The sequence below is a fragment of the Astyanax mexicanus genome, chromosome 9 (genome assembly GCF_023375975.1).
Source record: "Astyanax mexicanus isolate ESR-SI-001 chromosome 9, AstMex3_surface, whole genome shotgun sequence".
In the NCBI taxonomy this organism is placed as follows: Eukaryota; Metazoa; Chordata; class Actinopteri; order Characiformes; family Acestrorhamphidae; genus Astyanax; species Astyanax mexicanus.
The window spans coordinates 20,537,054-20,559,181 of NC_064416.1; the positions used below are offsets into that span (position 1 = coordinate 20,537,054).

The 22,128-nt window shown below is 37.8% G+C and overlaps 2 protein-coding genes across 3 annotated transcripts; both read right to left on the minus strand.

Moving 5' to 3' along the window:
- Window positions 1-1,042: 1,042 nt before the first annotated feature.
- On the minus strand, window positions 1,043-10,045 carry selenoo1 (selenoprotein O1). Its single transcript, XM_015606154.3, has 9 exons — window positions 9,300-10,045; window positions 8,004-8,207; window positions 7,628-7,805; window positions 6,167-6,297; window positions 5,340-5,617; window positions 5,071-5,239; window positions 4,031-4,216; window positions 2,990-3,146; window positions 1,043-2,556 (listed from the first exon to the last, which is right to left on the minus strand). The coding sequence occupies exons 1-9, from the start codon at window positions 9,851-9,853 to the stop codon at window positions 2,323-2,325; spliced, it is 2,091 nt and encodes a 696-aa protein (XP_015461640.2). The 5' UTR covers window positions 9,854-10,045; the 3' UTR covers window positions 1,043-2,322.
- A 344-nt stretch (window positions 10,046-10,389) lies between these two features.
- On the minus strand, window positions 10,390-21,106 carry trabd (TraB domain containing). 2 transcript variants are annotated; one of them, XM_022679633.2, is made up of 10 exons: window positions 21,030-21,106; window positions 19,009-19,065; window positions 17,889-17,946; window positions 17,042-17,208; window positions 15,962-16,102; window positions 15,748-15,858; window positions 15,481-15,620; window positions 14,220-14,392; window positions 13,823-13,919; window positions 10,390-13,701 (listed from the first exon to the last, which is right to left on the minus strand). In XM_022679633.2, exons 2-10 carry the CDS (start codon window positions 19,030-19,032, stop codon window positions 13,530-13,532), a joined length of 1,083 nt encoding a protein of 360 aa, XP_022535354.1. In that variant the 5' UTR covers window positions 19,033-19,065; window positions 21,030-21,106; the 3' UTR covers window positions 10,390-13,529. The 2 variants fall into 2 exon arrangements, with proteins under 2 accessions (XP_022535354.1, XP_022535355.1); XM_022679634.2 differs by lacking the exon at window positions 21,030-21,106 and adding an exon at window positions 20,794-20,993.
- Between the last annotated feature and the right edge of the window lie 1,022 nt (window positions 21,107-22,128).

Here is a 22,128-nt window from a genome sequence, read left to right on the forward strand (position 1 = left end):
CTAAGAATCACTGTGGGGCCACTGAACGAGCCTATTGCTGGCTCTAGAGAAGATGGGAGGAGTTGAGCTGGAAGCCAGGAGAAGGTGGGGAGTGACTGACAATCACTGTGGACCCACTGACTGGAGGAGCATTGTGGTTGAGGGTCAAAATGCCCAGGGAAAGCCAGGTACCACCTAATGACTACATCTTCTGGCAGAAAGCTCTCATAACTGTGTGGTTAAAAAAAAAAATTTGTAGATGTATTCAGCAGCAGCCAGTCCACGGAGCATTCCAAAAGTCCTGGAACCTTGAATTTATTTATTTACTTATTTTTCAAATGTGTCTTCATTAGCTATTTGTGTAGCCTCGTCTCTGACTTTATTGAATTGTTAACAAGAAATGTTGGTATTTTGGTATACCAGTACAGGGAATTTCTTCTATTTGGACATAATGACAAAATAATTCTGTTTTTGCACTGGTTTTGTTCAAGCTAAAAAACCTTATTGCTTGTCAGTGAAGCAGCCTGCATTTTCAACAGTTTTAGTGCAACAGAGGATATGTCACAGATTACATAAACAGAGGGAGTTGCAAATCAGTTCTCTGTTTGCACAAAACCTATTATTCTGCAGTTGCAGTTGGACACAATTTTTTTTAGGATCCAGAACCTTTTTTTGTGAAAATGCACAAACTGGTTCAAAATTAGGCAAATTCTGAACCAATTTTGCAAACCATGTTCCACATTGGTAGAAAAGTCGTACCAGAGCCTGTATCCCTTTTCAGATTTGTATAAATACTTGGTTGGCTAGGGCTTCCTTAATTAAATAAAATAGTCAAGTTAGTACCATTTTTAGTAGCATTTTTTTGTGAGTTGGGTCTTGAGCGAAGGGTCTTACCCCTGCTGACTTCTTAGAACCTAACAGAAATCAAGCACAATGTGATCTATTTTGATAGTTCATTAAAGGAGATGAGGTCTCACATATATGTGTATATATGTTCTATAACTTCGACTCAAAAAGATGCATGGAGACCCTGAATGTATAAATCAGACATAAAACCAACTGACAGCATTCTTTAAGTTTTTATTTCTAAAAATGCTTAGCGTCACTGTGATTCTTTTAACATAAACCTGCTTATCTTTGGCTATGTTTAAACAGCAGGTAAAAATGGCCAAATCTGTCTTTTAATATATGTAACACAGATGTGTCACATGTGTGACAGTGCTGACATCACTTTTTCCAGCAATAGCAAACAGTATGAACAGCTTGATCAGAATTCATGCAACTTTTATATTAAGGGAAAGGAACAAGGGCAATGAACAGAAGGAAAAATAGACAGTAGTAGTGAGCAAGGGTTTCAAGGGCGGGACAATCTTATAACACACTTCCTAAATAACTGAAGTGAAGTCTCCCTTTAAACTCCCTTCTAATGAGAAATAAACACCACTGAGAAATAAGGGACACAAAACAAGAAAAAAAAGCCCAGCTGTCAGCCAACAGAATTTACTGACAGCTCTTGGGATTCCAGAAAAGATGAACACAAAAGCACAGAGCATGTGTACAGATGAACAAAAAAAAAAAAAAAGTAAAATGTCTCATGGAGGTCACATTAAAATAAAAGTGTGGACAGCCTTAATATAAAAAAATTGGTAAGAAAATAAGATCTGGGCCACTTTTACTTGTTGTGTAAATTTAGCCTTAGATTTCCCGCAGATGTCTCAGTTTAGGCATGTGTTCTATTTTTATATTAATATTACAAACACCTTGTACATTTTTCAGGATAAGCTCTTGTGCGTAATGTTCTGTAATATTATTTACAAATCTGCATTGCATAGACACTACTACTGTAGCATATGAGATTAAATTAATAAAAAATAAACTGTGCGCTTATGTTTTGGAGCATAAGTGCTCACTAATTTGTGCGTTTAAGACTTAAGATTCTTCTCTCCCACATACACACTTATACTCATTCTATCTTTGGTTTATTCTGTACTGCAACCCCTGTCTTTCAGACTGAGACCTGCCTATATAAGACTGGTGGTCTAAGTCGTCATTTATAACCAGTCAAAAGCATACAGACGAACATAGCCATCTATGATAGTTCAGTCTCTGAACATCCCACTTCATAACAGAGATCATAATAAAACGTAACTCTCTGAAATTTTAGTTCCATTCAAAGAAAATATCACTTAACATAGCGGAAGTGAACGTCTGTATATTTAAAACTGTCTGACAGGGGCTTAGTACCTCACAAGCCTTCAGGAACATCTATCCAGCCCACAGAGATGTGAATCACTCTCCATGCCCTGTGTACATGGGCTAGACTAGACGTACATCCTGAAGGCTTTAGGATGATCAGGTAACACAGATTTCATTTGCCCAGGTTGGGGGCTTGCTGTCATAAGGGACAAACACTCTGCTCTCTGCTCCTCCACCTTCCACCTCAGTCTCAGCCTCCCCCTGCTCGCCCTCGTCCCGTTCTCCAGACTCCACCGAACCTCCTCGGCCCATCCAGCCCGGCTGCTCCAAGCCTTCCTGCTTACAAAATGGCTTTTCCAGTACTTTCAGAACTCTCCGAACCTGTTAAAGAGGAAATTTTGATTAATAAATTAAAAATATACAATAAAAGGAGGCTTGGATGGTCATTTCTGGTTGGTGGATTATTCTCAGTCCAGCAGTAACTGAGGTGTTAAAAAAAAAAAAAAAAACTCCAGCAGCACTGCTCCAATGGTACCAGTAAAAGAGATGCCAATATACCACCATGTGCAGTGTTACTGCACTGTTAAACCCTAAACAATACGACCCAATAATAGTTGCTCTGTGGTGGTCCTGTAGGGGTTTGGGAAGTTCAACTTGTAGGACCATTCCAGTTAAAAGAATGCTACTAGAAAATAGGAAATTCGTACATTATAGATTAAATGGAATGCTGCATGAGTATAGGCAAGTCTTCCTAAATCACATTTTTTTATATCAATCTTACATTGTAATGACAAAATTTTGCAGAAAGCTCTACCTCCGAGAAGTCCCCATTTTCTGCTGCCTCAATCGCATTCTGGGCAATGTAGTTCCGGAGCACCACACGTGGATTGGTGTTGTCCATCACCCTCACTCTTTCCTCCTGCACAGTCTTTATGTCATTCACTCCTTCACACTCACGAGCAAGACGCTGCCTGGAGACAAGCAGAGGTAGCATGTAAAAATGTTTGTAGAATTAAATACAGTCTTCTCCACTACTTTAGGTTCTTCTGGACAAACTGAATATTTTCATTGATTTCCTAATACAGCATGTTAACAAGTGATAAAGGTATCTAAAGGGAATAACTTTAATCTAAAAAAAAATGCACAGTTTATAGCACAAATATAAAAAAATCTAAAGGTTATTCCTAAATTATTTTATGTGCAATTTTGATTTATTTGCTTTACATGATAAATTAAGCTAGTGAACAAAACTAGGAAAAATCTTAGCAAGTGAAATTACCTAATTATCAAATTTTACTTTCTCTAAGATTTTTGTCTTGATAAGCATTGCAAGTTTAAGATTATTTTGCTTATTTTAGGAACATTGACCCATAACCTTAAATCAGTCTCATTTAGAATGTTCACCCTATTTCAAAGTATTTTAAACTTAAAATAAGCAACAAAACTGACCAGTCAAGTTATCCTGAATTTAAGATTTATCAGGGATTTTACTTGATTCAAGACTTACTTTAAGGTTTTGAAATCACTTATTTGTAATATTTCTTAATATAAGCATATACATCTCTTTTTTATTAAATGGATTAAACCAGGTATGCAATCATTTTGCGCAAGACTATTTATACATGTTTATGAATATTTCCCTCTGGTAAAGAAAGCATACTAGTCACTATTCCAAAACATTCTCAAGGGAACACTAACATGTTCTTTAACATGTTTGTTCTGGCTTTGTACCATCTGCTACAATTAATGAAACCCCTGAGTCTTTTATCACTTGGGCTTTTAAACAACTGGCTGTTGCCTAGCACCAACTTTGCTCTATATGACCCTCTGTAAAGGGCATCCTTCCTGATTGCACCTGTACTTCTGTATCCAGCAGGTCCAGTCCTCTGTCTGCTTGGCTTTCAGCTCCTCCTCTGTAGTTTCCAGAAGCTCTTTTAACCTAGAGAGCTTCTGCAGCTGCTGAGCTACTGTCGTCCGATCTGACAAAATGTTGAAGAGTGCAGGGTTGCTCTGGGCCATGGACAGCAGCATTGCCAACTCACTGAAGGTGAATGATCCAAAAAGAGTCAGTTAGTGATAATAATAATAATAATAATAATAATACATTTCACTTGCTCTGGGTAGATCTAGTGAAAGTTTCTGAACTTAATGTTATAACCAGGGAGGAAACAGTCTATTTAAGATGTTTAGAACTATTTATTCATTTCACATATGCTTTTTAAAGATTAGTGACTATTCTGCCAGAGATTTCCAGAACTGTTGAACACAATAAACCACAGGATGTGATACAATACATCTGTTTCCTCAGTGGTGAAATTTGAAGAACTATTCTACCCCTGTCGTCAATTCAGTCACGTGAAAAGATTAGAAGCTCCTTTGAAAACCTTTTTGAACATGTAATATGGCCATTTAAGCTTCTTTTAAACAGTACTGACAGATCTTATATAACCAAAGAAACAAAACTTAATTTTTAAACAAAAGTTTTGAAATGTAAAAAATAATCAATGCAAACTTCTTGTGAGGAACAGTTAGGACGGACACAGACAGACAGACAGACAGACACCGACAGACAGACAGACGTCGACAGACAGACAGACATCACTGCAGCATCTGCAAAGGTTTTTTTTGGGGAGCAGTGAGGTTTAAGGGCCTAGTTCAAGCCAGTCAATGGCCTGGTGCTCTAATTAGATGTTTTCTATATCCATCTATCAGTCCCTGACATCAACTGGGAAAAGGTTTTTTTTTCCACTTCTCCATGCAGAATTATTTCAGCTGTGTTATACTTCATCTTCAGTGTTTATAACAATGGTCTCAAATTTTTCTTCAACACCATTTGATTTAGTGGGAAAAAAAAGTCATAGTGGATCAAAAGGATTAAATGAATAGCATTGTTACCGAGGGTCCATAGTCGGTCTACTGGCAACTTTCAACTCCTCTAGGGAGGCACACTGCTGCAGGAGCAGCTCTGTTGCCTGCTTGATAGCCTCAGGCTGGTCCACTGCCTCTCCCTCTGAAGGACAGCTGATCTGGCTCAAACTGCGGAAGGTGTTGGTGAAGTCGGCACCTGAAGGTGATTATTTAAAATATGAATGTAGACTATATATACACACACACACACTTGCTCCTTAAATGACACAAATCAAAGTCCTATCTCCACATCCTACCAGTGTTGTGCATAGTCTGCATAAGGTCTGTGATGAGGGTCTCATCCTCCGGTTCTTCCTTTTTCAGCAGACCCAGCTTTTTCCTCATGTTCTGAAGATAGAATGTGTTGAATAGGGGCAGGTACTCATCCAGCACATCCTGAGCTCGTGCTGAAGGCAAGTCTGGGCTCAGGGCTTCTGCTAGGCGAGCCAGGTTCCAGCGGCAGATGGCTGGCTGGGCTTTGTATGAGTAACGCCCAGAATTATCAGAGGCATTACAGATGAAGTCTGGGTCGAAACTTCAGTGGGAGAAAGAGAATAGAGGGGAAAAAAGTACAGTAGCCTGCATGAGTAATAAAAAATATTTACATGATTTATAATTTAACGTACATTACATACAATGACTACAATTTTAGCTGACTTTGAGATTGTGTTTACTTTTTAATTTTGTTAAAATAACTGGTTTTGTTTTATTTACAGTTACATTTTATTTAGCATTTTCACTTTTTTATATTCCAGTTCCAATGCTTGAATATTCTTATTAATTAAACGTTTTTTTTATTTTATTTTAAGGGGTGTAATTACATTACTATGCTACTATATATTATCTTTTCTATAGTAAGAAACAATTCAAACAAGAATAGTTATCACAACAGGCCTGCTTTTTACCTTAAAATTATCCACTGAACTGTAACATGGAGAAAAACACTCTAACAAGTCCACTGGGATAATCAAATCTATTTTAACGGCCATTTATTACTTATGTAGCAATAAGAATGCCACCGGCACAGCTACTACATTTAATCCATTAATGAGAAAAAACAGCAGCAGCTGGTGTAAGACCTTACCGGTCCATGAAGCCAAAGGGTCCATAGTCCAATGTGAGCCCAAGAATACTCATATTATCTGTATTAAGGACTCCATGACAGAAACCCACGCATTGCCACTGGGCCACCAGCCTGGCTGTTCTCAGCATCACCTGAAAAATAAACACACTTCAGGTGTACAGCATTTACACAATCCAACATTCAACAAAAAATTAAACACACACATATTCTTCATATTCTGATTTTAATTAGCAAATTACCTGGGTAAATAAGTGACAAACCCCATAGAGTTAACATTAGAAACTAATTAGGAACAAGTACAACTAATCATCCAAATCACACAACAGGCTAACTGCCATTAAATATATCTGAACATGCTAACTGCTATTTCTGCTACATCAGATAACAACAGATGGCTGACTCTCTGATTGGGAGATAAAGGAGGGGCATCCTGCTCATCCAGAAAAAGCAAAGCCAACTGTGTGTTTTGGCACTTAGACAGCAGTGCCACTTAAGTTGCCTTAAATTGGGTTTATTATAAATTTTATAATTTCAGTAATTTTCAGTAATGATAAATATGCTGATCACACTGAACATAACGAGCAGTCATATAATCTGTTGTATTATCATTTAAGTACACTTTGTTGGATACTTGCCTCACAAATTATATAATAACCCTGTCATGGCAAAAAGGACTTGTGGCCCTGGTAGCAGAGGTGATTAATGATATCCAACTGAAAAGAAGGTGTGCATAAAGACACAGAGTCATGAATTATTCTGTGTCTCTCTGTCTCTGTGTTTAGAGAGTATGTCTCCCCTGACACCTCCCTCATCTAACACAATTCTGGAAGAAATCTCCATTATCAACAACATACTCCAACATTACTCCAAAGTTGCTGTCACATTTTTAATGCTTCACTACCACCAGGTTATCTCTCAATATATCTGAAGTATAGTGCAATCAACAGTAATCTAGCTTGTATTGCACCATGGGCTGAAGCTGTGTTGTCAGATGTGAGCTATTTTTAGATATTATCACCACAGCAAAATATAACATGGTCAATGTGAAGCATGGTGGTGGTGGCAGTGGAAGTATTATGTCATAGGATTTTTCTTTGACTGGACAATTGCTCAGGACTGAATGAAGAACAGATCATGCAAAATACACACTGAGGAAAACGTCGCCCTCTGCTGGATAACCGAAGAAAAGCACACCTTCATCCCTTTGCTAATCTGTGTTTAGACAATTTAGAAAATTTAAAAAGCAAGTTAATTTGAATAAAGATGCCAAATGTAGGTGTGCAAAGACATAAGGCATTTTTAAGGCATTGTACTCACTTGTCACAAAAGTATTCCATAACAACGTTTTCCTTTTTCTCACATACAGAGCAAACATGGCAGGTTAACGGTTATCCCTTCTCACATTTATATATTATAAACGAAATGCAGGTAATGTTTACCAGCATGCTTCTATTGCACTACCTCTCTAAAGAAAGCAATGTTTCGCTCCACTGGGTCTGAGTGGCTCTGCTGGATCTCTGGGTAGAAGGTTTCAATGACATAATCCAACATCTGAGTTCTAATCTCATCATGTCCATAGCTGGGTCCCTGTCGTCCTGTAAACTCATCCATCTGTTTGAAGATCTCAAAAGAACCAAACCTGCATAAAGCCAACAAAGGTAATTAAAGAATTGGTTAAAGAAGTTAAAGACCTCTCTGGTGAAAATGTTTAAACGCACAGATCTAATGCAGATTACTGTACATAATTGATAGTGTAAAACTTTGTGTTTTTGAGTACATTGTGTATTGTTTATTAAGTGTATTGTGTATTTTAAACTTATACATTTAAAATTCTTACCTGATAAAGGTGGGCGCAATACGCAACACTACAGAGCACCTCTCCATTTTGGGACTGCCGCTGTAAAACACATCTCTCATGACCCGTGAATCCGAGGTCACTACAGAGCCAGCTCGAGTGGTGGGCACACCAAGTGCAAAGACTGCTTCACTGCACAGAAACTCACGGATGCTGGAACGCAAAACTTTACGCCCATCTGCCTGCCTGAAAAGTGAGAGTGCGGAAGAGGATACAGGTTTGTTCAACAACACGTTATAAGAAAGAGATAGTTCATAACATTATTGGCATTAAAACATATGTAGTGATCTCTAATACTATATTACTCTTTTGCATAGACCACATGTTGCAGTGGGCACAGCCTCTTTCAATACTGAGCAGTTGAAGGGCTGCTTAATCACTCAGTCAGGTCACACATGTAGCATAGTCACCAAAAGTGAAAACACCACATGTTATCAAACTAATTATAAGTACATTTCACATTTAAATTAGTTAAAAAAAACTCTTAAAGTGCCTAAATTATTTTTAATTTTTGATTTAAGCATATTAAATAAGCTTAAGTCACATTTTTGACATAGGCTGATTCAATAAAAAGAAAGCTTTTCTTTTCCTCAGATTTTATAAACATTAGGTTGTTCTTTTCAGTTACATTTTTTTTAAGTTTCCCTAAAATTAGATTTTTAATAATCACAAGGTATCACCTTGCTTACAGTATTGAAATATATTGCAATATAATTTCATTAACTGAATGTGTGTCAAGAACTTGATGATCCAAAATTGTCTGGCTTTCAAATGAAAAATCTATAATTAATATTGTTTACTATAGTACAGTGATTCAGAATACAGAATGTACTTTTTAGCTGGTAAAGTGGTACAAATCTGTTCGGAAAGACTTTGTACTTCAGAGGGATCATATCTGACCCTGTAAAGACCAATATTGTACCTTTGAGGGTACAATTACGAAAATTGTCTCTTTGAGTACATAAAAGTACTTATATCATACCCCTGTTTTTTTAGTGTGTAGTGTAAGTTAGTGTGTATTGTTATTGTGTATGCTGTATACAATGTAAATTTTATTTTATTACTCTACTCTGTTGTAAATATTGTTCTGTACATACTAGTGAGAACCTGCACCCAGGTTTTTCACACACCTATACACCTGTAACTTACTCTGTGACGTGACAAATAAAATATTGAATCTTAATAAAAACATATTCGTTGACTCGTTAACTAATCGACTAATCAGAATAAAAAAAATCGGCAGATTAGTTGCAGCCCTAGTTAACATGTTTAAGTTACCTGGAATAGGGAGTCAGTCCAGCACCCTTCACCTGGATCTCCCACCTTCCGCTGGGGTTCTCCTTCAGCAGCTCAGGGCTCTGGTCAGCCGGAGCTTTCACCTCCCCGAGGTAGCAGGCCGCTCCGTCCCCCAGCTGCCCGGCGAACTGGCCGAACTGATGTCCGCAGTAGCAGTGCGCCGCGGACTCGGAGCCTGGCATCAGCCTGGAGCCGCTCAGATACTCAGCCCCCAGCGGGTCCTCCTCCACCGCCTCCCCGCTGAGGCCCAGCAGACCCAGAGCTGCGCCGGACACCGCCACGAACCGCGGGCTCTGCAGCGGCTGCGGCTGGACTCTGGAGAAGCAGGCCCCGCGGACGGTGCGGACCCCCGGGGCCTCGGACGGGTCCAGCGGGAGCTTCCGCAGCGCGACATTATCGAAGTGCAGCCGCTCCAGCGGAGAGCGACTCGAGCCCAGACCCATATCCTCCATCCCCGAACAGCGGGGCCTGCTCACAACCACAGCGCCGGGATACCGGAGACACGGCCGGGTCAGGCGCAGAGCACTGGCGGCCATTCACACACTGACGCGCTCCCGATAAGCCTCATTATGTAAAAAGCGCTACTGTCATCTTTACGTAACTTTTATTAACGGGCTAGGCTAATGAACCCGGTCCTCCTGTATTTATGTTCCCCCTTCACACACTAAAACACGCCGGAACCAATGTTGGGTAAAACACGCCGTTTTAGCCATAGACGCCACATAGCGTCCTGGCGTGTGAGCGTGGCCGCCATATTGGAGGGGTCTCCCATGAGCCCCAGTGCATTTATTAGTACTGAAGAAGGTGTACAATAACCAATGCATCTATAATAGTCACAACTCTACCTATTTCTGCGGTTGGTCAGGTCTAGGTTCAGCAACAGGCATATTCCAAGATAACAATGCCAGGATTCATCGGGCTGAAATTGTGAAAGAGTGATTCAAAGAGCATAAGATCATCATTTTTACACATGGATTGCCCACCACAGCGTCCAGACCCTAACTCCATTGAGAATCTTTGGAATGTGCTGTGTAATAATAAAGTTTTACAAACATACAAAAACACCACAAACCATGTTTGAATGTATTTATTACAGGTTTCAATGTTAGTTTAATTGTGTTTAAATTAGGCAATTTATTAGGGTTAACACCACCACAAAGGAAAACACTGTGGTTGTCTATCCTTGACCAATCAAATGGAAAGTCAAAAGGAAAACATGATAGTAAACACTGGTAAGTAATGGAATTTGAGAAATTGTACAATGGGTTATGTAAATTAAAAGTTAATTATGAAACACTGTGGCACCTTCATTTTCCTCTATTTAACACAAGTATAACTTACATTAGGAATTATTGCTTAAAAATTAGGGCAAACATGCAAGGTACCATTCATACTCCAGTAGGAGGAACCCATTTGGCTCAACATGCATAGTATTCTCCATTTTCCAGACCTCATGATATGCAAGAACATACATTTTTTTCCAGCCTAAAAGGGAGTTTTAGATTACAGCTTATGAGAGACTGTCTAATTGTATGAAAACATTAAGAATTTTAAGCTAACAAAAAGAAAATGTACCCACGGTGATTGACATATGAAAGGCAGCAGTGAGAAATGAGTAAGGCTTTAACACCCAAACCCAAGACCAACAACAACATATCCCAATACTTGTTTTACCTTTATCTCCATCAACCTGTAATTAGATAACTTGCTGCTTGTATATAAAAGTCATGACTTCTTTTATAAAGCGCTGCCTACTCTTTTTATTTAATTTATTTTACATGCCTCATACTATTGTTTCTGACAACAGCTGGAGATCATGGTAAACAAATAATTACAGCTCATATATAATTGAATAAATTTAGGGGGGAATTACAATCAGATGTCAACTTTAAGTGCATTCCTTGGATGTAAAAATGCCTCATACAGAAGATGGTGTAAGATCATTCTCTAACAAGGTTCTTATTCTGGCAAGAATAACTCAAATTGCTCTGTTTATAAAGATTGAAATTACAGGTCGAACACTTTCAGTATTACTGATTAAGTACAGAGAAAGATAGCTGTTTCTTCTACTCAAAAATCAGTGTGTCTAATACAATCCACTCTGAAATAAAGGTGCTACAAAGAATTCTTTGAGCAACAGCACATATTTTTTTTATATAAAAAGAAAAGCTTTAAAAAGCTTTAAAACAGTTAAATATGTCAGAGTAAATGTTCTTCTCAGTTAACGACACTATGAAAATGGTTCCCTGTGGAACCAAACATGATCCTTCTATGACGCTGCTTGAAGAACACTTTGTAATGGCTAATTCTTTTTAAGACTGAAACAGATACAGTCAATAAATTTAGTATCTGTTGGCTGTTGTTAAGTCCACTGATCTGCAATCAAACTCCAGTAATCCATATATTTCACACAGCAGGTAAAAATGGCCCAAATATTTTTGTCGTACACACTGAATATATTTCATTCCGATGTTAGGTACGTGTGGCAAAGCCATCAGAACAGCCAGATCTGAGATGGAAAACCTATCATAATTTATCCAATTTGCAATACATTTCTAACACACAGTATTAAATAGCATTTTTTTTTGTGAAACACAGGCACGCTATATTCCCTAACTCACCCCCACTTTAACTCAAATTACTGCTTCATTAATCTACAAGGTGAAACAGACAGCAATAAATATATAATTCCTGCTATTTGCTTGTTTAGGAGTATTTTATCCTCTTCATTAACACCGATTCTGTAAAGTATTATAAAGAACTGTTATCTTGGGAAACATAGTGTAATAACACTATTTAGAGATGCTATTTGTTTCCCGGAAACACAGCACAACTGTTTAGACAAATATCAGATATAGGTCACCATATAAAGTTTGTGTGAACAGCCTAAATTAAACATACGATGTGGGCCACTTTCACCTGCTGTGTGAATGTAGCCATTGTTCCACTGTCAAACAGAAACTCAAGCTGTGATTACTGTAGGTGGAGAAAAAAACACTAGTTTTAACAGTACCTGTTTGTTATAATCAGATGGTAAATCACTTTTTGTCTAATAGCCCTTTTCCAGGTAACAGGATGCACAGAGAGGCACTTGTCAGTTCACACAGGCATAGTTTATCACTGTCAATCTCAATACTGAAGAACAATTTTTTTCCTTACTTCTGTCTATGCAGGCCTTTTATGTTTGTTAACGCAAGTCAATGATGAAGACATTCAGTTGTCATTGTCAAAGTAATGCACTATATGGGTCTGCATCATATGAAACTAGCAAAAGACCCATACAGCAAGTACTGCCAAGTAGCAATACTACCAAGTTTATTCACTACTAAAAACGTCTCAGGCTGGGTGAAGTGAACAGACAGCAACTTCTTTAAACTGGGCTTTGAACAATGACTGTGTTGATCAAGCATGTAACTAATTGATAACTGGCCCCCCCTTTAAACTGTTAAAGACACTCCTGCAGTCAAAACCAAGTAGATGTATTCTGAAAGGGTCTTAAAAAATCGATGGAGTTTGCTGACTTTTACACCATATTTTTCTCCACAAACACAGCACAAAAATAATTTCTGATAAGCATAAAATAACTTTGGTCAAAATCACATTCTAATGTGCAGTATATGACCATGCTAATATAACCATTTAGTATAAAATTATAACCCAAGTAATGCATCATTCACTCTAAACAAAAAGTGAAAAATTTGGTGTAGCGTTTTTTTAAAAAGTGCTGGAGCACTGTCAGGTCCTTCTTACTAGACTACTAGACGAACAGGAGAACAACAGGTTCTTACGTTGCATATTCAATATGTTTCCCTGCTACCAGAATGATGTCAAAAACATTCAGAGAATACAACTCTCCGGTCAGGACAAAACATAAACCAAAAAGAGGAAATGTGCAGTGCTGTACTGTAACAGCCCTCAAAAATATGATGTTCTAAACTGTAAGAAAGTGGGGGAAAACTGGAAAAAAGGAAATAGAAGAATTACTGTCCGAGTTCTTTGGCAGTACAGCTCGGTGTTTGATGGAACACAGAGCAAGGTAGAGAGCGCAGGTAGATGATGGAGGTCTGCTCCAAGCCAACCACCCAAATTCCAGTTGTGGTAAGGTAAGGGGGGTATTGGCAACGCCTACACTCCCCTTAGCTGTACTTTAATTAAGGCCACTGGTGTTTAGCGTAACATCCTCCTCGTGAAGGTCCACTGAAATACTAGAAGTCAGACAGGGGACGGTCGTAAATTCTCCAGCAGCGATTGGACAGCAGGTAGGGACAGTAAAGCCCTCCCCACACCTCCTCCAGCACGGTAGCAAGCATAACCCAGAGCGCCTAGCACTGCCCCCTTCAACGCAGTCCGCAAAACCCAGCCAACTCGAGATGGTGGCGCCACACTGAGGAAGGAAAAAAAGAAAGAAAAAATGTAATGAAATGGAAAGTAATGAAATTTAAAAAATGCAAAAATTACTGGTCAAACTCTGGATTTGTAATTTAAAGAAACAAAAACACACACACCTCATGATCTCATGAATATTGAGCTCTTTGTCCCAGTTCTTCTCAATACCAGGAACATGACCCATTCCAACTACTCCCACCACAACAGCAGGCACTTCTGTGAGGGAATATTTGTCATATGTAACAATGCTGTGCAATGAATTAACAGGCCTCAATTCATTTCAATCTTAACAGTTTTGATCTTTTTTTAATGCTGTATCTCCAAAAGACAAAACACAACCATATATTGCAGACTGAAGTTTGGCTCTAAAAGCCAAATTACAGTTCTTATTGTTTGGTCTTATGACATAATATCGTAAATGTCCTCCATCATAGGTAAAGCAATCTTTGGACAATGAATAGAGTAAATTTTTTTTAGCTCGCTCAGTGTACAAGTATGACTGTCTATTATACTTACTCTGAGCATTATGAGGAGCCTCCACACAGCGGGCGGCCTGTCTGAGTGTGTGCGTGAGGTAGATGTCTCGTTCTGCCACAATAGTGCGGTGCAATGCAGGAAACTCCCCAATCATCTCGGACATAGTCTGCTCCAGCAGATCCTTCTGTTTACACTTCTCTACATCCTCTTTGCTGCAAAAAAACATCACACATTTTTTTTTTTTTTTGGAATGCACAATGATATCACATCGATGCCATTAAATCTTTACTTTAAAAAGAAAAAGTTTTGATTTTACCAATTTTTTGTTGTATATACTGTAGTCTAAAAAAGCAAAACAGTTTAGATGATGCTTGGATACTGCATTAAACCATCAAATGAAAATGCACAAAGCAATGTTATGTATCAATTTAATGCTAGTTCTGGTAGATTAAGTCTCAATGTCTATTGTTTGCAAATATTTATTAGTGTCAGTATTAGATGAAAAATACTAGAAATCAGCTTCAATCCATCAAGTGCATCCCTATTTGTCAGAGATATGAGTAACATACATATGATATATCCATGAATCTACACACTGACCAGCCACTTAATTAAACCAGTTCCTTTTTCTACTCATACTGTTTATGTAATCAACTCCTTTTTTTGTAGTTCTATACAGATTACAGATGTTAGTCCATCTGTTTCTCTTTGAAATATCAGGACATCAGAATCTGGTGGCCTCTGCCCTAAAGCTGAAAATGGGTCGTCCCTGGGCCTTTCAGCAAGAAAATGACCCAAAACATTCGTCCAAATCTACTGAAAAATGGTTCATAAGGCACAAAATTAGGCTCCTTTCATGGCCATCTCAGTCCCAGACCCTAACCCAATAGAAAATCTATGGGGTGAGCTGAAGAGGAAAGAGCGTAGGAGAAGACCCAGGACTCTGGAGGATTTAGAAAAGTTGTGCAAAGAGGGATGGGCGAATATCCCTATTTCTGTATTCTCCCATCTTGAGTAGAGTTACAGGAGAAGATTAAGTGCTGTCTTGTTGGCAAATAGAGGTTGTACGAAGTACTAACACCAAGGGTGGTTAAAAAATGTATCACTTAATGTGGGATTTTTTCCCCAACAATTGCATTATTGTCCTATATTATATATAAAAAAACTAATTATATATATATATATATATATATATATATATATATATATATAAAGAAGCCAAATAACAAAACACTTCTTAACCAGGGTGCCAATAATTATGGTGGGTGCTGTATTTAGAGTGTGGAGTGTTTGAAAGTACCTGATGGGGTCGGAAAGGAAGCATAAGCCCCAGGCTAACCGTGCTTTCTGCCACAAGCTTAGAGCAGCAATGGCACGCTTAAACGTCACTGGGATAGGTCTGTCCCCAAGGTGAAACTTGCAGAAGGGTACTTTACCTGCCTGTGGTACAAAACACGATTGTTAAAGATTATGCTGATTTTGTTGTACTTATAAAAAAAAAAAAGCAGTATAATCTTGCATCATCAGAAAATCTTGCATTAGTATGCAATCGAGTTTCTATACCAACCTCTTTGAAGGCTTCTCTAAACTCTCCTCCTGGGGCCATGCCTAGCTGCTCTGTGATGTGTGCAGAGACTTTTAGCAGCAAGATCTGCATAAGGCCGGACATCACACCATTCTGCCACAGGAAAACACAATAGCAAAAAGAGAGAACATAAGGAAAACAATACTGTTGATACATCAGTTAAACATGACAAAGCCATGCATGCTATGTAGTTTACCTGTTTGATGGCTTGCTGAACCTTCTCCAGGTTGATGTCTTTGGCCTCCTTCAGCAATGTCTTCTCATCCATCTTCAGCATGGAAACTCTGTATTGGCACAACTCTACCACTACCACATCTGGCTGCACGGCGCGGATCGTCTGAATTAAAGACATAAATCACATCAAACATCCAACAGGCACAGTTGCACTTTCATCTTAGGGTGTTTAACAAAAAAAAAAAAAAAAAAAAAAAGACATTTGAGGGTGTAAATAACTATCAAGTGAAAGTGCATGGATGCATTATGACACAAAGTCTCCTCTGTATTGCAGGCACTTTAAAAAGTTTGGGATGACTGCAATACATGGGAGAAAAGTGCAGGTTAAATGAAAAGGTTCAGCAGATAACATCAGGGCAATAGTGCTGATGTATTGATAATTAGGTGATATTGATGCACAAGTAATTACATTTAGGGCAGATTTCCCAGATAAAGATTAAAACTAGTTGTCAAATAAACAATCCTTTCAATATAAAAATCTAAATTCAAGATGATGTGCATTGCAAAACATTTAATCTAAATACACAATTTATTTAAAATGGAACCCATACATAAAAGTAACTTATTCCATTACCAGTGGTGTGGTGACCTATTCTATATTATATGACAGAAGTAGGTGGGGAAAAATATACAGTTCAATATTGAGTTATATGTGGTTTAATCTACTATCAGCCTCACTATTAAATGCACTTTTGGCCTCAGCACTGTGAAAAATAATAATTTGTGATTTATGATTCAGCAACACATATTATTTAATAGCACAAATGTAGAAAATGTGTAATATACATTGTGTTTTTACTTTACAAACAAAAGAATCTAAATGAATGCTAAAAATGTAATTGGATGTTAATTTTAAATCTACTTCACAATTCTGTTTTGCTTATAAACAAGCATAAACCTTAGTTATGTTATAGCTGTACAAGCGGGTCTCAAGCAATGATAAATAACCTTGTTATTTGTTTGCAATGGTTCTTCATCGCTGCAATGTTGACCAATGCTCTGAATTTTGAGATTTTCTCATACTGTGATAAATGAGACCTACCGTAGCTACATCCTTTTTACTGCTGTCACTGAAATGCGCGGTGCCAACCAGATACACCACACTTCCCTCCGGTGTAGTGAGCCGAGTTACTGTGTCAGGAAGATCAGGATTGGTCTGCCTGCGCTGAGCCCGTACCTGCCACAACACCTCCACCGCTTCAGAGTCAGCTATCGAGAGGGGAAAAAAAAAAGAGCAATCTTAAAAACAACAACAACAACAACAACAACAAAAAACACTCAACTAACACCTTCACTAAAATGTTAAACTCACACAATGTTATATTTAAAGAGTACTTAGACCTGTCCTGATGATTACATTGACTTATTGCACAATATATGGGCATAAACTCAAATATTACTCATGATTTACTTTTTAAGGAGAGTAAATTAACATTACTGAGTTAGTATGTAGACTTTTTTTTTATTTTAGCTATTTAAAAATGTTTACATTGCAAATCCTGAATGTCTGATTTTTCCTATTAATAATTAAGAATTTTTCAAGTGACATAAAATAATATTGTTTATGCCAGTAATTTATGGAACAACACAGTTATTTCCAGAAATGTTTGGACAATGAAACTATCTTTATGATTTTTTCTCAGCATGCCATCACATTATATTTTAAATAAAATAACTGACATGCAATTTAAGTGTAGACTTTCGGGTTAAATTTAAGGGGTTGAATAAAAATACCATATGAAACGTTTAGAAATTGTTCAGTGTACTAGAAAATTACTATATAGTAATTCAGAAATAGCACTGTTGATTTTGTAACCTAGTAATTTAGGTCAGACATGAATACCGACTGCAAATTTAACGGCTTCTCTAGTAAAACAGCAAAAACTCACACAGTCCGAGAGGAAACCGAGGATGTGCGTCATCTTCTGATGGGCCAACTGACTCATCCTACACACAAAAAACATCAACCACAATTAAGACATCAGAAAAAAAAAGTTATTTTTAGTGTAAGCAAGTGTTTAAAAGGTGAGCACTTCTAAAATCCCCTTTTAAAAAATAATTCTCAAATGCTTCAAACACAACATATTATTGTTTTATAAAGCATATAACAATAACATCATTACAAATAAGATTGATCATTATTAGCATGGATTAGCATTACCACTGAAAAGCTTTATGAATATAGGCACAGGCAACCACAGGGCCACTGTGAGTCATAATCTGAGATAATATTTTGGAACCATCCATAATAAACAAAAAAAGGCCACAGTACTGGTGAAATTGGTGTGAATGATCAGATCGACTACGACATGTTAACGCCAGATAAAAGAATCTAGTACACTACAAATCCCACTTTCAATAACACCTCCTAGCTTTTACTGACTGAAAACAGACTTGCAAGTGAAGGGTGTGGTAAAAGATGACTCATTCTAACCTAAAGTATTTCAAAATCTGTAACCTCAACGTAAAATAATTTAGGCCAAGCTGACGTTCAGTAAGGCAACACTCCCACTGTGTGTAGGGCTTCAGAATGGCTTTATCTGTTTAGCAAACATGAAAATGCTTCCAAAGAAAAAATGCTTCCACATGCCACCATATGACTTTCTGAGGTCATACAACACACTGACATTCCAATACAAAAAGTTAGGTTTTGGTGTCTGGGACAGTTATTATTTCTAATCCTAGACTACACAAAATTTCAATGCAAACAGTCTTCTAAGATGAATACTCTGGAAAGTCCTGATCTCATCATCAGCTAGCTCAGACCTAGCACTCAATTTAAATGTTGGTAATGGATTGCCCAAACCTCCCAGACACAAATGAAAGAAGTAGATCTACAGAGTAGCACACTGTAAATGATTGGCTATATTTTGTTTAATTTTGTTTTATCAAACACATATATAATGCATAATAAAACAAGCTGAGGGTTGGGAGGTCACAACACTGCCCCAGTGTGAGCGAACAGCAATTAAGCTATGTGTTTTAAGCTCTTTGCTGACTAAGTCTTACCTCTGAGTTGTTATCCTGGTCCATGGTACAACGTCAACAAGATTAACCCTCCGTTCTCTAGCAAGAGAAAGGATTAAGATTAGTTAAGTCAGTAAAGGCTTAAAATCTTTGGCAAACTAACACAGTCTGCATGTTTTTATGATATCAATTAATTCTCAAGACTGATAAAAGACATGTTAAAACACAAGTATATATACACTAGCGGTAGTTTAACATCACCCCCTGTTTCTTTCTGTTTATATATTTGCCATTTACGCTCTTTAGGTCTAGTGAATAACAATACGCAACAACAAATCACGTGAACTTATATTGTATAAACATTAGCAGTGAACTACAGGGATTTTTAAGAAAAAAAGTAAAACTGAATTAAATGTATATTGTAACAAAACAAAAAAATGTATGTTATAAAAAGAACTGAAACAATTGTATATGGCAAAAAGATACAATAAAACAACCCATTTGTATTTAGTAAAGTAGTATTGGAACAGACCATGTTTCTACACTCTCTACTGCAGCATTTACACAACACTGGACTTCTAGCTACATCTATAATGTAGTGTTCCTAGGTCTCTGTGGTTGGGCTTCTTTTTTAATTGGCCCCAATCGTTACAGCCCACTTTATTCTCACTTGGGTCCATTCTAGCCTCACCCAATGTGCAGTGTATAACCCAGTTAATGCCCGTATTTAACCCCTCCTGATCAGATCACTGCCTTTTATTGTCATTGGTTAACAACTTACATCTGGTCTGTGGCAATTGAAATAAACCGAGCTTTCTAAACGGAAGCATAAATGGGTAAAATGGATAAACTATTTAACTTAACTAGACCAGACAGTAAATTTGATTTAAATAATCAATAAACTAAATATGATTTTTTTTTTCATTTCAGCCTTTTGCAAACAGAATTTCAAAAAAAAAAAAAATTGGAAAAAAAGTTTAATCTTCTCTCAATTTTCAGATTTGTCAATTTTTGTATCTTGTAAAACAAATCTGATGGTATAAACTAACTTGCAAAATGCAAAAACTGAAGAACCAGAAAATACATGATTTTTTTCCCCTGAATATACGATAGGGGATGAAAAAATCCAAGATGAAAAAATGGAAAAATGGATAAAAACGTTTTTAATGTACATTCACTACATAAAGGATTAAATAGTGAGTTTAAATAGTCAATTGTCTGTTTTTGCACTTCGCCTCAACGGGTGAGAAAATAAATTACTAAACGTTACACGGACCAGCTGTCAACAGTAGGATTTAAAAATCAGTCTTCAGTAAACAGCAATAAATATTATAATGTTAACGCAGTTTGCTGACAGGTTAGCCAGATCTTTCAGAAATAGGTTAGTTAGCTACCTAAATGGCCTAGATTAAATGGTAAGCTAGTGTTCGCTAATATCAGCTAATAGTTACAGCTTAGTGCGGCAAACATGAGGAAAATCAAGGCAGAAATCAGCAGCTAGGCGGCTACACTCCTTCGCTCAGAAACAGAAACGTGCCAGCTAGCTGGCAGTTTCGTGGAATCAGCTAGCGTTAGCTATGCTAAGCTAGCTATCTAGCGAGCTAACTGTCCAGGTTACCTAGCGATAGCTAAGCTAAGCTAGCTGTTATATGACAACCGTTAGCTGCAATCTCCATAACCATTCAGCAAATCAACGCTTTAGATAAAGTGCTTGTCTAGTATAATCCACTCAGCGGCTCTCTCTCCGCTCTGCTTTGTGTTCCAGTAGGACTGTGCTTTATTATATCTATAAATCCTCCTCTGTAAAGATAAAGTGCTGTCAGTCACCGATTAACAGCTGTAGTTAGCACCCAGACCCGCACAGCTAATGTTAGCATTGTCACTGCGCTCCGGTTAGCAGAGAGCCGCCGCCGCCGAGTTGGCTCAAAGTTTCTCATGTCGCTGGCAGAGCGTGTCAGTCAGCAATCACTACAGTACACCAACTACAGAGACTCAGATCAACCGAAACCCGAGTCTGAGCCGCGAATAAACCCGCCCGCAAAACAAGAAACGTGCAAACTTACAGCAGACATCGGTGAGACAGTTCGACTCTAGTAAGTCTTGTCCCCGCCCACCCCGCGGAGCATTCTGGGTATTGCAGTTTTCTGCACGGACTCTTTAAATCACTGGCTGCGTCCAGAAACTTTCCCAGCTGGTTGAATCCATTTAGATTTGGTCTTGATTTTGAAAAATGAATCAACGTTGATATGGCAACGTTTTTAATGTCCTAAGTGAACATTTGATCTTAAAAACACAACAGTAAAACAAATAGAACAGGAACATACCCCCAGGTATGGTGAAGAATTGGTGCCAAAATAAAAAGCGAGTGAGTCTAAAATTTAAATGGAGCAATTAAGCTAAACCATAATTTAGAACTGTTTAGAATCATTTTATACCAATTTTCTTACCAATTCCCTCAATACAGAACAATATAAAATGTTTAGTATCACAGAATGAATTTCTAAAGCTTTTAGACTTGATCTTATGCTGCCTGTATCTCAAGCTTAAGCTCACCAACAAATCAGTTTACATTAGCAGTAATGCTAGCGCCATTACCGCTTAAAACCTGTTAGCCGTATACAAACAGAAACATATAGGTATTTTTTATTTGCATTTTTAGCAAAATACTTCATTCTACTTTTCGAAAATAAAGCAATATCATTGACAAGAAGTTATTTCATATTTTGAATTCAAGTGTTTAGCCGTTTAGCTCCATTTCCCCCATATACCGAGGACTCACTTGCGTGCTTCCTCTAGTGATCACTTTCTGAAATACTGAAGTGTGTAGGCTCTCCATTAAATACATTTGTCAAAACACACACAAAATGAAATTGTACCATTTACTTACTAAGCAGACATTTATATCTTCTGTTGTACATGTTTAATGATATTAAGATAAGCCTATGTTTCCTGCCAGGTTGGAGAGAAATTCACAAAAATTAAAAATTCTCCCCGTCGGGGAATCGAACCCCGGTCTTCCGCGTGACAGGCGGAGATACTGTCCACTATACTAACGAGGAGTACGAAAGACGGTGGCATAAACCTTATACTGTACCTCAGAGTTCTCCCGCTAGTGTAGTGCAGTCTCAGAGCCGGTGTTTGGTCGAGTTGTGCTACACTGTC